Source organism: Pan troglodytes, chromosome 6, assembly GCF_028858775.2.
Source record: "Pan troglodytes isolate AG18354 chromosome 6, NHGRI_mPanTro3-v2.0_pri, whole genome shotgun sequence".
Lineage (NCBI taxonomy): Eukaryota > Metazoa > Chordata > Mammalia > Primates > Hominidae > Pan > Pan troglodytes.
Window position 1 is genome coordinate 104,030,178 of NC_072404.2, and position 17,006 is coordinate 104,047,183.

The 17,006-nt window shown below is 42.5% G+C and overlaps 2 protein-coding genes across 16 annotated transcripts in view; one reads left to right on the forward strand and one right to left on the reverse strand.

The window, feature by feature from the left end:
* SGCE (sarcoglycan epsilon) overlaps positions 1-3,360 on the reverse strand; it is a 70,985-nt gene extending 67,625 nt beyond the window's left edge. For 3 of the 12 annotated variants that reach the window (XM_016957777.3, XM_001169205.4, XM_009453641.3), the window contains exon 1: positions 3,077-3,295. In XM_016957777.3, coding sequence (XP_016813266.1) covers positions 3,077-3,185 — 109 coding nt within the window. In that variant the 5' untranslated portion in view covers positions 3,186-3,295. Of the gene's footprint in view, positions 1-3,076 lie in introns of all 12 variants that reach the window. The other 9 variants (XM_001169282.4, XM_009453639.2, XM_063815442.1 and 6 more) reach the window with 6 other exon arrangements.
* Positions 3,361-3,415: 55 nt separating this feature from the next.
* Positions 3,416-16,730, forward strand: PEG10 (paternally expressed 10). 4 transcript variants are annotated; one of them, NM_001302444.1, is given in 2 exon segments: positions 3,416-3,679; positions 10,365-16,730. In NM_001302444.1, coding segments are annotated over 2 exon segments (2,355 nt in total). In that variant the 5' UTR covers positions 3,416-3,674; the 3' UTR covers positions 12,714-16,730.
* Positions 16,731-17,006: the final 276 nt, after the last annotated feature.

The following is a 17,006-nucleotide window of genomic DNA, read 5'->3' on the forward strand; positions in this document are numbered from 1 at the left end:
TTGACAACTGAAAATTTTACTTTGCTTAGAAATATATTCTCTCTATATTAGAAATTAAGCCAAATATATGTGGTAAGTCAGCGGATGCATAGATCTATAGCAAATTGTCATTAAAAAGGGATAAAATGTCCAAATAGAAAGTACAATTACTATTTTACAAGTGAAAATTCCAGTTTGTTTTGAAATCGTTTTCTAAAACCCTAGAACTTAAGCTAAATACATAAGGTAAATTCAACAGCTTTATAAATACATGGCAAATTTTCATTAAATGGGTAAAATGTCCAAAGAGAAAGTCTAGTTATTATCTAACAAGTGAAAATCCCACTTTGTTTTGAAATACAATTTTCTTACCATACTAGAAGTTAAATATAGGTGTTAAATCAACAGCTTCATAGATCTACAGCAAATTCTCATAAAAATAGATAAAATGTCTAAATATGAAGCCCAGTTATTATTTGATAAAATAAATAATACACATTAACTCCTCTTTGCTGTATATGCAACCCTGTGCAAAATGGGCAGAAATAGTCAACACCAGAAATAAATATCTGAGAAAATCCAAAATTCACATAGATATTAAATATCCAAAATATGTTTAAAGTTCTTATCTGTTAAGTTGGTTTTGGTTTTGGTTTTGAAAATGTTTGTTGTTCTAGACAACACAAAAATGTTACCTAAAGTATTGCTCTATTAATGTTATCTTTCTGTTTTATTTTTAGTATTGTTTTGTTTTTTGGATAACAAAAAGGTTTTATCTAAATTACTTATATATTGATGCTGTTTTTTCCCTTAGAAAATTCTATTTCTAAGCAAAGTGAAAATATTTTCATATGTAGAGGAATAAAAAACTACAATATGTTAGAATAGTGAGATGAGAGAAAATTCTTCTCAGTTTTCTGGTTTTAAATATTTATGTACTAAGGTTGTTCATTTAAAATTTTAATTAAAAAATTAATTAATATTATTTCCTTTAAAGAAAGCTCTCCAAACTTAATGTTATTTAACATTTAAAGGCTCTTTGGAAAGAAAATAATCGAGGAGAATTAATTTGATCTTGTTTTTAACTTTTAGAAAGTATTTAACTGCAATCCTATGAAAAATATTTATTGTATAGCTACCTATATATGCATAGAGAACGTCTGAAAAAGCAGACTCTATAATGTTTACTGGTGTTATTGCAGGGTGAATAGGTTACAGGTGACCTTTTCTTTAGAGTTTTCTAGGGTTTTCTCTCCTGAATTTTGTACAATGACCTGAAATTACTTTTATTATGGTAAAATACTAATTACGTTTTTTTAAAAAAGTCCTGGTTAGCATTTTGAAATGAAAAAATCAAATTGGTTCAAACTTGTTCAAACTTTTAAAGTCTTAAGATGGATTTTTGAACTTTAATTTTTCCTGCTTTTCATCTATACTGGTTTTAAATCTCAATTTTTAGAAGAATAATGTCTCAGTTAACTAGGTGAAGTAACTTTCGAATTTAAACAAACAAACAAAACTGGTAAGAATTTGACAGCGGTCACCAGAACAGTACTCTACCAAGCATAAGAAATCCTGGAATTATTCTATCTTGCAGAAGAGGGTGAACATCCTAAAGATTAAATTAAAAGGCACTTCTAAAAAGTATAATTGTGTTTACCCAACTTCCTAGGGAAATGTCTTTGTTAAAAAGCTGCATTTCATTCATTCATATTCCGGATAGTGGGCATTTTCTCTCTAATAAAAAGTAAAATCTCAGTAAATGGGCTACAGTTTTGTTTATTCCTAGAAAGGCTCGCTTTTAAAGTGCGGTGTCTGCAACGTTGTTATGACAATAAGTCAAATTCTTATTGATATTCCAAGTATAAAATAATCCGTAGCAATGTTACTAAAATATGCTCAATTTTGCTCTTCAAATATGAAAGCGTTTCATCTGTGTTTCAGAAACCTAACTCAGCTGTAGACAATTTGGTTTTCCCTTTTAACTTAAACTTGTTTTACTAAGATCATCAACAGATTGTCAGTTTCCCAAGCGCCTAACACTGAGGCGCTTAGATGGGAATCCGCGTTAAGGTTTTATTTAGCATCCTTCCTCATCAGAATTTTAGCGTCTTATCAGCCACTGCAATTTTCCCTGACATAAAATATATATGTTCATAGTACAAATGCACGCAAATATTTGTGGCCGAATCTCGGCAACCCGCTGGAAAGGATTAAACGTGCGGTTGCCGTGACTAAACGCATTCATTCACCCTACAAGATTTAGGAAAATGTAACGTTGCAAGGGAAGCAAGGTCTCTGTGTAAACCTCGTAATCGCCACCAAAAGTCCGTAGCTGGGAGCCTTCAAAGCCCGCCAAACACACTGGAAGCATCCACAGCTGTTTTAAATTGGTTTTGGTTTCTGGAAATAGCGCACTCGGTACGGCAGCATCTCTGGCCTCCAGCCGGGGTTAACCCTGACCTGAATGCCCTGTTTAGCTCCCAGCATTTCATGATTCCGCGTCCCTGCTCCGTAAAACCGAAGAAAACCGAGATTTCCGCCACCGAGAAATGCACTTAGCAAGAGGGGGAAATTCGGTGTTTTAAATGTCATATTTTTGTGTTCTCTACCACGATCAAGAAAAGGAAAAAAGATGTGTTTGTGTAGCGGGGACGCAGCTTGACACCCATTTCCTTTGGCTCGCATCGAGGTCGCAGAGCCCAATCGCGGGGAAACGGGCCCCCCAGAAAAACAGGCAACGACCCCCAGCTCTTTGCTACAGGGATCGGGAGAGGACTACCCTGGGGCTGGGCGGGGAGGGGGATGTTGGGAACAGGAATTGGAGATGGAATTTCTGCGCCCGCAGAGCAGGGAGGGGCCCGCGGGGGCGCGGAGAGGAAAAAAAAAAAAAGGCCAGGGGTCAAGCCTGGGGAGAGAGAAGCTGGGCCGGGGAAATGGGGTACAAGGTGTACTGAAGGAGGGGTACGGTGGGGTCCGGGACAGAAAGAGAGGCTGGTACCCAAAGGGCGCGCTCAGGCGCCCGGAACCCGAGCGGGGGAGGGGGAGGCGGCGGCCTGTTGGCCCCGGACCTCCACGTCGCGCGCAGGCCACTAACCTGTCAGCAAGAATGTGCCAGTGGTCGCGGGGCTCATCCTGCGTGTCCCCCGACCCTGTCCCGTCCAAGCACAGGGGTCTCCCAGCTCCCACCACCGGGGCAATTGCATTCTTGGCCTGGCTAGGCCGTCCGTCCTCGATTCTCCCCTCCCCTCCCTTTCTTCTTCCCTCCCAGCTTGGCCAGTTCAGCATCAGCATCCCGCACCCCCTCGGTAATCCCGTACTCCCTCTAGCGGCGGGCCACTGCAGCGTGGCCACCGCCCCCACCCCCATCCCCCATCCCCCGCACCCCCCTCCACCCCCTAGCCCGCGGAGCACGCTGGGATTTGGCGCCCCCCTCCTCGGTGCAACCTATATAAGGCTCACAGTCTGAGCTCCTGGTACACGCGCTTCAACTTCGGTTGGTGTGTGTCGAAGAAACCTGACTGCGCCCTGAGGAGAACAGCGGAGAAGGTCCACCGAGCCTGGCGAAAGGTCCGCTGAGCGGGCTGTCGTCCGGAGCCACTCCGGGCTGCGGAGCACCCAGTGGAGACCGCGCCTGGCTCAGGTGTGGGACCCCATCCTTCCTGTCTTCGCAGAGGAGTCCTCGCGTGGTGAGTATGCGGTGAGGACGTTTTTTTTTTTTAAAGATCACGTTCATTCCCCGTGCTTATCGGGAGCTGCGGGAGATGGAGTAGCACCCCAGAATGTCTCCACGCAAAACTTGTCACGCCTTCACTGGCTGTACCCCAAAACAAATGGGGAAACCAAGCCTTAAAGGCTTGGGTTTCCAGGACCAAGTCCAGATACGGGCTGTAGACAGAGATGAGCTGCGGACAGTGATGAGCTGCAGACGGTCAGGAGCTACAGATCGATTTGCAATTTGCTCTTCAAATGCGCTACCAAGTGCCATGCTTTACAAACAGATAAGCGCTTCAAATGCGCTACAAACTGGCGCTTCAGATGCGCTACAAGCACGCTTCACGCGGGCGACAAACTGATGGGTGCTACAACTGGCGCTTAATTGCGCTATAAACTGATGGGCGCTTTATGTGCCACAAACTGACGGATGGGCGCTTCAGTGGCGCTACAATCCAGAACGAGGAGCAGCGATATAGGAGCTGCAGACAGAAAACTGAATTGCGCTTTACACGCGCTGCAAAATCTGAGCTGCAGAAGAGTAGCACTACAAAAAACGCTACAAAAACGATGCGATTAGCCAGCCCGACAACAGCGCTTCATTGCGCTGCGAGGCACATGAACTGCAGAGGTACATGAGCTGCGGAACAATTCACACCTAAGATGCACTACAAAGTGGTAAGAGCTGCAGAGGTACAGGAGCTGCAGACTGTTTGCGCTACAAATAAAGCAGCCGTAGTGGGACATGAGCTGCGGAGTACAATTCCTCTGTTTTCTTGGAGCAGGACCCCACCCTTTCACCTTTTGGAATGGCTCCCACTCTATTTTTCTGCAGGACGGTTCTCTGCATGATGGTGCTGGTAGACAAAATGGAGCCCCGGGCAAAAATTAGTGTTTAACATTCTACCCACACCATTCCCGCTATAGCAGTGGAGTGGAGGGGCACTGATTGGAGTGGAAATGGGAATCTTTTGGTGATGGCAGAGCAGGCTGCCTGCCTACTTGTGCTTGATTGAAGTGGCGGTGTAGTTGTGGTGGCGCGAATCAGCGTCCAGCAACAGTTTGTGGAAACTGTGGGTTTGCTGAGTATGGCGGGGGAATTGGATCTGTGGATTGCTCTTGCTGCATGAAATGAATCTGGCTTTGGTGGCTGGTGGGAGGGGTTTGGGAGGGGGGATTCTGGCGGCGGGGGGTGTGTGCAGATACTCTGCAGCCCTGTAGCAGCCAGTCTCAGGCCTGCCCCGCCCATCCTAGCATGCCTTCTTTGCGGTGCTTAGCGCCTCCTCCTACAGCGCCTCCTCAGAGCGCGCCTCCCCTGCAGCGCGCCTTCCCAGAGCGCGCCTTCTAGATGCGGCCTCCTCAGGCCCCTCCTCCCAGCTCCTTAGCGCCTGCCTGCCCAGGCCCCACCTCTCTCTGGCCACCTCATTCTGAGGTGAGCTGCTCAGGCCCCGCCTCTTCCAGGCCCGCCTTTTCTGTGGTGAGCTGCCCAGGGCCTGCCTCTCCCAGGCCCACCTACTCTGAGGTGAACTGTCCAGGCCCCGCCTCTCCCGGGGCCGCCCCCTCTGAGGTGAACTGCCCAGGCCCCACCTCTCCTGGGCCCGCCTCCTCTGAGGTGAACTGCCCAGCCCCGCCTCTCCTGGGCCCGCCTCCTCTGAGGTGAACTGCCCAGGCCCCGCCTCTCCTGGGCCCGCCTCCTCTGATGTGAGCTCACCCAGATCCCACCTCCCCAGGCCCGCCTCCTCTTAGGTAGCCTGCTCAGGCCCCGCCTCTCCAAGGCTTGGCCCCTCCCTAAGCCTGCCCCTGCCCGGCTGGCCTATAGTCCCACCTCCCTCAGAGCCTGCTAGCACACATGCGCAGTGTGAACCCTCAGCCCCTCCCTTCAGGCGCCGGTCCTCTGCACCTGCGCATCTTCCTTGCCTGAGCCCTGGCTGTACAGCCCCGCCCCCCTGCGGTTTCTCTGCTGTGTTGGTTTTGCTTTTTGGCTACTAGAGTCTAATAGAATAATAAATAAAACAATTAATAATAATTATAACTGGAATTTATGAGCACTTTTAATATGTTCTTTGCATATATTCAATAACATAATCCCACAATTTAAACTCCTGATAGTGGCTTATGAAGGGACCTTGTAAACTGACATGGCTGGTGCCTCTAAAGGCAATTTAGCCAAATGTTTTTACTGCAAATGAAAACCAAAACTTAACAATTTATTTTTAAAAACTTTAAAAATATTTTCACATTTAAGGTTTTTTTAGAGGCACTAGTGGACCTTTGGGAATCGGATGTTTTGGTGAATACAAAATTGGTGCTGTTGGTTTGGCCTCTGAGTGAGGATAAGGCTTTTATTTGCGTGCCTATGAAGCTGGGTGTTTTCCTTGGATCTCTAGGTGATTAACCCTAGCCTATTTGCCTATGTATAATAAATTGTGCCTGCACATGGTAGGCATTCATTAAATATGTGTTAAATGACCAGAGTAAATTGGTTTATTCAGTGTCTTGCTTGGTGTCTGTAGGTCTCTTCTGATTTGCTCCTTTCCTATGGTGTTTTGCTGTCCTGGGTTGCCTTGTTTGCGTTATCTCTCACATTTAACAGAATTTAAAAAAAGTGTATGTGTTTTTAAACTCCAATGATATAAGCTGTAATTATAATACAAAGCAACTAAATTAATTTTAATTATTCCAAATAATTAGCTTTTTTCATAAAAAGCTAGTTATTCCAAATATTAGCTTTTTTCATGAAAAGCTTATTCCAAATAATTAGCTTTTTTCATAAAAAGCTAGTTATTCCAAATAATTAGCTTTCTTCATAAAAAGCTAGTTATTCCAAATAATTAGCTTTTTTCATAAAAAGCTAGTTATTCCAAATAATTAGCTTTTTTCATAAAAAGCTAGTTATTCCAAATAATTAGCTTTTTTCATAAAAAGCTAGTTATTCCAAATAATTAGCTTTTTTCATAAAAAGCTAATTTAAATTTGGGGCAAGTGGATTATTAATGGTACATATTGTATTAAAGTTTGTGTAATGTAATATAAAGTGGTCACATTACAAAACATAGGTTGTTTCAGCTTGCAAAATTAAACATCTGTATAAAACAAATTTATAACTGATTGCCAGTAAGAGGTACCATGTAAGAATTGTGTTTCTAGCTGAATGAAGAAATTTTAAAACCTGGTTCCATATATTACAAATCATGAGCCAGGACTTTGGTAGGGGAGGAATTGGGGGCTTTGGCTCCCAAAAATCTCTGTCACATACCCCCTCCCCACCACAAGTACACAATCTATGGAAAATTTGTGCTTATCATAATTACAGCTTTAAGTAATTTTCCCTTCTCTTTGGATATTGTATATTTGCATATTAAAGAGGTTCAAAACAACAGTAATAACATGCATATTAAAGAGGTTCAAAACAACAGTAATAACATGCATATTAAGAGAATTTGCATTTCATAAATAGTACAAGATAGTACTAAAAAATTGGACATTTGAAAATATGAAGCAACTAAGAGTTGCTTAATGAGATGTCATTTCCTAATGGGATGTTTATTTATGGTTTTTGGCTACTATTGCTCTTTGGTGTGTTTGTGGAATAGAAATTATTCCAAGCTATTGTGAAGAGTCAATAATTAACCAAATGTATTTATTTCCTAAAAAGACTAAAACTGAAATTATTATCATGTAAAGATGGCATCTGTCCTAGGCAACTTGCTTTATGCAGTTTGTCCTTTCAGTTTTCAGGAATGAGACCTCTTGACCCCTCCCCTCCAATGCAGCCCCTACTAAGGGGGAGTTTAAGGAGCCATACATAGTTCTATAATTCAAATCAAGTAAACATGCTTCTTGTCCCAGGTTAACTTGTGCTGCCTCAGTCGCTGTTTAAACATTTTTATACGCACTGTTAACCTGCCTGCCCATTATCCTATTACTTTTAATGGATAAACTACTGTTCCCTGGGCAGTTGTCTCTTTTAACGTCCCACCCTAAACTTGCCAACCCTCATATGAAGGCCTCAGGCTTGTTATTGGCAAAGGTCAGAAGTCTTAAGCTAGTGACCTTGCAGGCTAAAGTAGGCCTTGAATTTGTTTGACCAGGAACTAAATTAAAAAATAAAAAAGAATGAAATGTCTGGTGGCAGGGGGGCAGGGGTGGGGAGGGTGGTAAGGGGGAGGGCATGCACCCCCAAGTTCCATTGTTGCAGCCCCTCCCATCTTAACTCTGGTCTCTTTTCACTTTTAAACTACCTTCCTTATATACCAAAGGTATTTGAATTTTTAACTCTTATTGATCTTTTATTTCCCTAAACCGTATAGTAATTATTTGCTGATTTCCTAATGTATTGTTATTTCTGTCCCATCACTGTTTTTTGCAGATAATAAAACCATCAGACCTGGGCTTCAATAAAGCCCCACTTAGTGGCCGTGATTGACAAGTGGTCAGGCTGCACCAGGCCATGCTGTGAATGCTCTTTAGGAAGTCTTGTCTCAAGGTTTTGAAGGTATTAATGTCTAGATGACAAAAGTGGTACCTTAGTCACCTTACTTATGGTTATTAGTTGTTCATTAATGGGACATGAAAACTCCTAATTTAATAAGGAAAAATTGCATTATGTTGTGATGTTATATTGTCAGGGTCAACAATACAATTGTCTTTAAGGAGTTGGAAATGATACTGAATGTCACGGGTTATGATGTGTTTATTGTGTTTTCTAATTTTTTCTAAACTTGAATATTTTATCTTAAATGTCAATTATTTGTTGTTTTTATAGCCTAAGTTACTAAAGTAATTAAGTAGTGGGGTTAAAACTGTTAAAATGTCACACTACTCCCTGTCTCTTAAAGACCCTGCTTGCTGTATAGCCACTCCTTGGAGAGGCTACACCAACTGCAAAGGACACAGGGATAGTATCTGTGGGTGGTGACACTGGGGCATGGGAGGTACCTAAAGAGTTTAGGAGTTGGAGAGGAAGGAGCATTTCTTTACAGCCAGGGGCTGGGCATCATGTTTAATTACCACTTTTTTTTTTTTTTTCTTGTACTCTATTGGTTGAAAATAGTAACTATTTTTCACCTAACTTCTCTAATTACCAACTGTGTATCTTTTTGGCCTTATTCTATGTAATTTATTTGGCGTCCATTTTTGCAGGTAAATCACATAGTGAGTATCCAGAGAGGACCAAGTTATGTATTTAAACTTTTGTTTATTTAAAAGTTTTATAAACTTTCTTTAAAAGTTTTAAACTTTTTAAATCAAAGTTTTTTAAACTTTTTTAAACTTTTACATATTATGTTTTAAACTTTTTATATATTTAAATTTTCCAAATATGGGACTTGAGATTATTAATAAAATTTAAAATAATTAAATCATTCTAAATGCATTTAACTGTATTTTCAGGAAGTACACAGGCAGACACTGTGTCAGGATTTTTTATGTGTGTGATTGTCATTACACTCATAATTAGAATGCTTAAACACACACCCTACCCCCACCTCCCCACACACATCCACTCACCCCCTAGGAGTGCAGCCCTGTCCCACCTTAACATTACAAACCTTCATTTGGGGCTATGCTGACAAATCTTCATTAAAAACTATGGATTACAAACTGGTAACCTGCAAGACAAATAAGGCCTTGAATTTGTTTGACCAACACAGTATTTTTAAAAAAGTAAATGTCTTTAGGTGGGAAATGCATGCCCATGTTGCTATAGTTGCAGCCCCTCCCTCTTTTAATCCCACTCTTTTTACACAGATAGTCACCTTTCTATTTTCTAATTAATAACTTTGTTCATATCAGCTAACCATTGTTGAATACTCACTACATAATTTACCTGCACTATTTAATTAAGTCCTCATAATTAGTTTGAGGTATACTATTATTGGGCTTCTTTGAATGTCGCATTTTATAGCTTTTCCTAGGAGGCATCAATTATTATTTCTTGAATGACTGCATAATGACAAGGGAAACTGACATACACATATTGCTGCTTAGTGCCGTTTCTGTCCCATAGAGAATTTTCTTTGGGGATTTAAATTATGGTCAGAAAAGTAATTTAGGCAGTCCTGTGGTTTTTGTGGTGGTGGTTGTTTGATTTGATAACCAGTTACCTTCTCGGTGGCAGTGGAATAGGGTTGTGACAGTTGGCCAGAGTACCCTCCTGCCCACAGGGCTGATGAATACATGCATTGTGATTTTAATACTCCCCTCTTGCTTTAATGAGATTCTATTAGTTGCAGTATTAACTATTTTTGGCCTGGCTTCTTTAATTAAACAAAAGTTATTATTTTGGCTTTAATTTGCATAATTGATTTTGTATCCATGTTTGCCTTGAAGTTTCTTGCTGTGTTTGAATACAAAACTACTTGTTTAGAGGGTTTCAACATTCTTTTATAGTTTATAAAGGTAAGCATGCTGTTGATAATGTATTGTTGAATCATAATGAACAGGTGGCCTTTGAGGAAGACAAGGTCATTTGAACATCAAAAAGTAGTTTGCTTTTTGTTATATATGGTGCTGATTAATAACTTTCTCTTGAGAGTTTATTTTCTTTGTTCACTAATTATTAATGTAAGCACGTAGAGCAAGGGATAATTTAAATACCAAATCCTTTGTGTCGCTTTTGCTGCTTTGAATGTATAAGTTGGATTTATACATACATTTATCTTTATTTACAGGAATAAGCGGGTTTTGAAAACAAAAAAAAGAAGGAGTGGAAGAGGGGGCCAGGATCCAGGCCTCCATCCCCACAGAAGTGAAGCTACAGCTGGGAGGTCTCCTCCCACCCCAACCGTCACCCTGGGTCCCGACTGCCCACCTCCTCCTCCTCCCCCTCCCCCCAACAACAACAACAACAACAACTCCAAGCACACCGGCCATAAGAGTGCGTGTGTCCCCAACATGACCGAACGAAGAAGGGACGAGCTCTCTGAAGAGATCAACAACTTAAGAGAGAAGGTCATGAAGCAGTCGGAGGAGAACAACAACCTGCAGAGCCAGGTGCAGAAGCTCACAGAGGAGAACACCACCCTTCGAGAGCAAGTGGAACCCACCCCTGAGGATGAGGATGATGACATCGAGCTCCGCGGTGCTGCAGCAGCTGCTGCCCCACCCCCTCCAATAGAGGAAGAGTGCCCAGAAGACCTCCCAGAGAAGTTCGATGGCAACCCAGACATGCTGGCTCCTTTCATGGCCCAGTGCCAGATCTTCATGGAAAAGAGCACCAGGGATTTCTCAGTTGATCGTGTCCGTGTCTGCTTCGTGACAAGCATGATGACCGGCCGTGCTGCCCGTTGGGCCTCAGCAAAGCTGGAGCGCTCCCACTACCTGATGCACAACTACCCAGCTTTCATGATGGAAATGAAGCATGTCTTTGAAGACCCTCAGAGGCGAGAGGTTGCCAAACGCAAGATCAGACGCCTGCGCCAAGGCATGGGGTCTGTCATCGACTACTCCAATGCTTTCCAGATGATTGCCCAGGACCTGGATTGGAACGAGCCTGCGCTGATTGACCAGTACCACGAGGGCCTCAGCGACCACATTCAGGAGGAGCTCTCCCACCTCGAGGTCGCCAAGTCGCTGTCTGCTCTGATTGGGCAGTGCATTCACATTGAGAGAAGGCTGGCCAGGGCTGCTGCAGCTCGCAAGCCACGCTCGCCACCCCGGGCGCTGGTGTTGCCTCACATTGCAAGCCACCACCAGGTAGATCCAACCGAGCCGGTGGGAGGTGCCCGCATGCGCCTGACCCAGGAAGAAAAAGAAAGACGCAGAAAGCTGAACCTGTGCCTCTACTGTGGAACAGGAGGTCACTACGCTGACAATTGTCCTGCCAAGGCCTCAAAGTCTTCGCCGGCGGGAAACTCCCCGGCCCCGCTGTAGAGGGACCTTCAGCGACCGGGCCAGAAATAATAAGGTCCCCACAAGATGATGCCTCATCTCCACACTTGCAAGTGATGCTCCAGATTCATCTTCCGGGCAGACACACCCTGTTCGTCCGAGCCATGATCGATTCTGGTGCTTCTGGCAACTTCATTGATCACGAATATGTTGCTCAAAATGGAATTCCTCTAAGAATCAAGGACTGGCCAATACTTGTGGAAGCAATTGATGGGCGCCCCATAGCATCGGGCCCAGTTGTCCACGAAACTCACGACCTGATAGTTGACCTGGGAGATCACCGAGAGGTGCTGTCATTTGATGTGACTCAGTCTCCATTCTTCCCTGTCGTCCTAGGGGTTCGCTGGCTGAGCACACATGATCCCAATATCACATGGAGCACTCGATCTATCGTCTTTGATTCTGAATACTGCCGCTACCACTGCCGGATGTATTCTCCAATACCACCATCGCTCCCACCACCAGCACCACAACCGCCACTCTATTATCCAGTAGATGGATACAGAGTTTACCAACCAGTGAGGTATTACTATGTCCAGAATGTGTACACTCCAGTAGATGAGCACGTCTACCCAGATCACCGCCTGGTTGACCCTCACATAGAAATGATACCTGGAGCACACAGTATTCCCAGTGGACATGTGTATTCACTGTCCGAACCTGAAATGGCAGCTCTTCGAGATTTTGTGGCAAGAAATGTAAAAGATGGGCTAATTACTCCAACGATTGCACCTAATGGAGCCCAAGTTCTCCAGGTGAAGAGGGGGTGGAAACTGCAAGTTTCTTATGATTGCCGAGCTCCAAACAATTTTACTATCCAGAATCAGTATCCTCGCCTATCTATTCCAAATTTAGAAGACCAAGCACACCTGGCAACGTACACTGAATTCGTACCTCAAATACCTGGATACCAAACATACCCCACATATGCCGCGTACCCGACCTACCCAGTAGGATTCGCCTGGTACCCAGTGGGACGAGACGGACAAGGAAGATCACTATATGTACCTGTGATGATCACTTGGAATCCACACTGGTACCGCCAGCCTCCGGTACCACAGTACCCGCCGCCACAGCCGCCACCTCCACCACCACCACCGCCGCCGCCTCCATCTTACAGTACCCTGTAAATACCTGTCATGTCCTTCAGGATCTCTGCCCTCAAAATTTATTCCTGTTCAGCTTCTCAATCAGTGACTGTGTGCTAAATTTTAGGCTACTGTATCTTCAGGCCACCTGAGGCACATCCTCTCTGAAACGGCTATGGAAGGTTAGGGCCACCCTGGACTGGCACACATCCTAAAGCACCAAAAGACCTTCAACATTTTCTGAGAGCAACAAAGTATTTGCCAATAAATGATCTCTCATTTTTCCACCTTGACTGCCAATCTAACTAAAATAATTAATAAGTTTACTTTCCAGCCAGTCCTGGAAGTCTGGGTTTTACCTGCCAAAACCTCCATCACCATCTAAATTATAGGCTGCCAAATTTGCTGTTTAACATTTACAGAGAAGCTGATACAAATGCAGGAAATGCTGATTTCTTTATGGAGGGGGAGACAAGGAGGAGGAGGAGGACATGACTTTTCTTGCGGTTTCGGTACCCTCTTTTTAAATCACTGGAGGACTGAGGCCTTATTAAGGAAGCCAAAATTATCGGTGCAGTGTGGAAAGGCTTCCGTGATCCTCTTGCTGCACCCTTAGAAACTTCACCGTCTTCAAACTCCATTTCCATGGTTCTGTTAATTCTCAAGGAGCAGCAACTCGACTGGTTCTCCCAGGAGCAGGCAAAACCCTTGTGACATGAAACATCTCAGGCCTGAAAAGAAAGTGCTCTCTCAGATGGACTCTTGCATGTTAAGACTATGTCTTCACATCATGGTGCAAATCACATGTACCCAATGACTCCGGCTTTGACACAACACCTTACCATCATCATGCCATCATGGCTTCCACAAAGCATTAAACCTGGTAACCAGAGATTACTGGTGGCTCCAGCATTGTTAGATGTTCATGAAATGTGACCACCTCTCAATCACCTTCGAGGGCTAAAGAGTAGCACATCAAAAGGACTCCAAAATCCCATACCCAACTCTTAAGAGATTTGTCCTGGTACTTCAGAAAGAATTTTCATGAGTGTTCTTAATTGGCTGGAAAAGCACCAGCTGACGTTTTGGAAGAATCTATCCATGTGTCTGCCTCCATATGCATCTGGGCATTTCATCTTCAGTCCCCTCATTAGACTGTAGCGTTAGGATGTGTGGAGAGAGGAGAAATGATTTAGCACCCAGATTCACACTCCTATGCCTGGAAGGGACATCTTTGAAGAAGAGGAATTAGGGCTGTGGACACTGTCTTGAGGATGTGGACTTCCTTAGTGAGCTCCACATTACTAGAAGGTAACCACTTCAAAAGGATCAGAATCCACATAATGAAAAAGGTCCCTCTAGAGGATGGAGCTGATGTGAAGCTGCCAATGGATGAAAAGCCTCAGAAAGCAACTCAAAGGACTCAAAGCAACGGACAACACAAGAGTTGTCTTCAGCCCAGTGACACCTCTGATGTCCCCTGGAAGCTTTGTGCTAACCTGGGACTGCCTGACTTCCTTTAGCCTGGTCCCTTGCTACTACCTTGAACTGTTTTATCTAACCTCTCTTTTTCTGTTTAATTCTTTACTACTGCCATTGACCCTGCTGCAGGATTTGTGTCATTTTCCTGCCTGGTTGCTGAGACTCCATTTTGCTGCCACACACAGAGATGTAAGAGGCAGGCTTTAATTGCCAAAGCAGAGTTTGAGCAGTAGAAAACAACATGGTGTACATCTCAAATTGCCTGACATGAAGAGGAGTCTAACGGTGAAGTTTCACTTTTCATCAGCATCATCTTTCACATGTTCATTATCATCCGCTCTTATTCTTGCATGTTAAAATACTTAAAATTTGTAGTATAATTTTTAGTGTGTTTTGAAGTGGTGACTAGGCTTTCAAAAATTTCCATTGAATTACAAAGTACTATCCAGTTCTTATTGTTAGAGTTAAACTAAGTAAAAATGGTAAGTAACATAGTGTAAAATATTCCTTTACTGTGAACTTCTTACAACGCTGTGAATGAGAGGCTCCTCAGAACTGGAGCATTTGTATAATAATTCATCCTGTTCATCTTCAATTTTAACATCATATATAATTTCAATTCTATCAATTGGGCCTTTAAAAATCATATAAAAGGATATAAAATTTCAAAAGAGAAACCTAATTGGCTATTTAATCCAAAACAACTTTTTTTTCCTTCAATGGAATCAGAAAGCTTGTCAATCACTCATGTGTTTTAGAGTAATTACTTTTAAAATGGTGCATTTGTGCTTCTGAACTATTTTGAAGAGTCACTTCTGTTTACCTCAAGTATCAATTCATCCTCCATACATTTGAATTCAAGTTGTTTTGTGTCAAATTTACAGTTGTCAATTGATCTTCAAGCTGCAGGGTGCCTAGAAATGGGCCGTTGTCTGTAGCCCTGGCATGTGCACACGGACATTTGCCACCACTGCAAGCAAAAGTCTGGAGAAGTTCACCAACGACAAGAACGATCAGGGAAAATATGCTGCTATGGGTTAACAACTCAGAAAGTCCCTGATCCACATTTGGCTGTTTACTAAAGCTTGTGATTAACTTTTTGGCAGTGTGTACTATGCTCTATTGCTATATATGCTATCTATAAATGTAGATGTTAAGGATAAGTAATTCTAAATTTATTATTCTATAGTTTTGAAGTTTGGTTAAGTTTCCTTTCACTCAATTGATTTATTTTGTTGTTAATCAAATTTATGTTAATTGGATCCTTTAAATTTTTTTGGCATTTTCCAACAAAAATGGCTTTATTCATAAGAAAGGAAAAAAATAAATGGAATTTGATATCTAAAGAAGTTAGAAAGGGAGCAAAATAAAAAACATAAAGGAGATAGATGAATTAGTAAGCAAAATCAGTAGTCAAGTTTTTCAAACTGGCAAAATTAATTAATTGACTTTTAGCCCAAATTTACATTGTTAATTAAATCAAGAAGGAAGAAGATCTAAGAGCTCCCATTGATAGGCAAGCCTAGAGAGAACTAGCTAAATTTATCATTCTAGGATATTGAAACAGAGAAAGTTTACATACATTTATGAAGGGTCAATTTAGTTTGGACAGTGAGGTATTTGTCTTAGTGGAAAAAAGGAGAATTAGTCTGATCAAATCGTGAAGTAATACAGTGAACTTGCAGGTGCACAAAATAAGAGGGCCACATCTATATGGTGCAGTCTGGAATTCTGTTTAAGTTTGCAGTTACCTCTTGGACTTCTGAATTGATCCAGTTGTCATCCACCACAGACATCTCACATCAGATACAGACAGTTCCAAGATTGACAACAGAGAACAACCTGCTGGAAAGACCTGGGCAGAAATGGAGAGCCCTGCGGGAACCATGCTACATTTTCACCTAAAGAGAGAATGCACATCTGATGAGACTGAAAGTTCTTTGTGTTTTAGATTGTAGAATGGTATTGAATTGGTCTGTGGAAAATTGCATTGCTTTTATTTCTTTGTGTAATCAAGTTTAAGTAATAGGGGATATATAATCATAAGCATTTTAGGGTGGGAGGGACTATTAAGTAATTTTAAGTGGGTGGGGTTATTTAGAATGTTAGAATAATATTATGTATTAGATATCGCTATAAGTGGACATGCGTACTTACTTGTAACCCTTTACCCTATAATTGCTATCCTTAAAGATTTCAAATAAACTCGGAGGGAACTGCAGGGAGACCAACTTATTTAGAGCGAATTGGACATGGATAAAAACCCTAGTGGGAGAAAGTTCAAAGGTGATTAGATTAATAATTTAATAGAGGATGAGTGCCCTCTGATAAATTACTGCTAGAATGAACTTGTCAATGATGGATGGTAAATTTTCATGGAAGTTATGAAAGTGATAAATAAAAACCCTTGCTTTTACCCCTGTCAGTAGCCCTCCTCCTACCACTGAACCCCATTGCCCCTACCCCTCCTTCTAACTTTATTGCTGTATTCTCTTCACTCTATATTGCTCTCTATTTGCTAATATTGCATTGCTGTTACAATAAAAATTCAATAAAGATTTAGTGGTTAAGTGCAAACTGTGTCCTGATCATTTCAGCATCTACCAGCATCGAGGGAATGGGGTGGGGTAGGATGGGGAAGGCTGAGAGAGTAGGGAGAGTGGGAGAGGCTAAGAGTGCGGACAGTAGAGTAGAGTGGGGCTGTGGGGAGGGCAGGATTGTTGGAAGGGTAGCGAGGTAGGGAAGTGGGAGGTAGGAGGGTGGGTAGGGTAGGGGTGGAATTGAGTTTGGGATAGTGGGGTGGTGGTATAAAGAACATTATTGATTACAACCTAGTATGAATTATATAGCCAG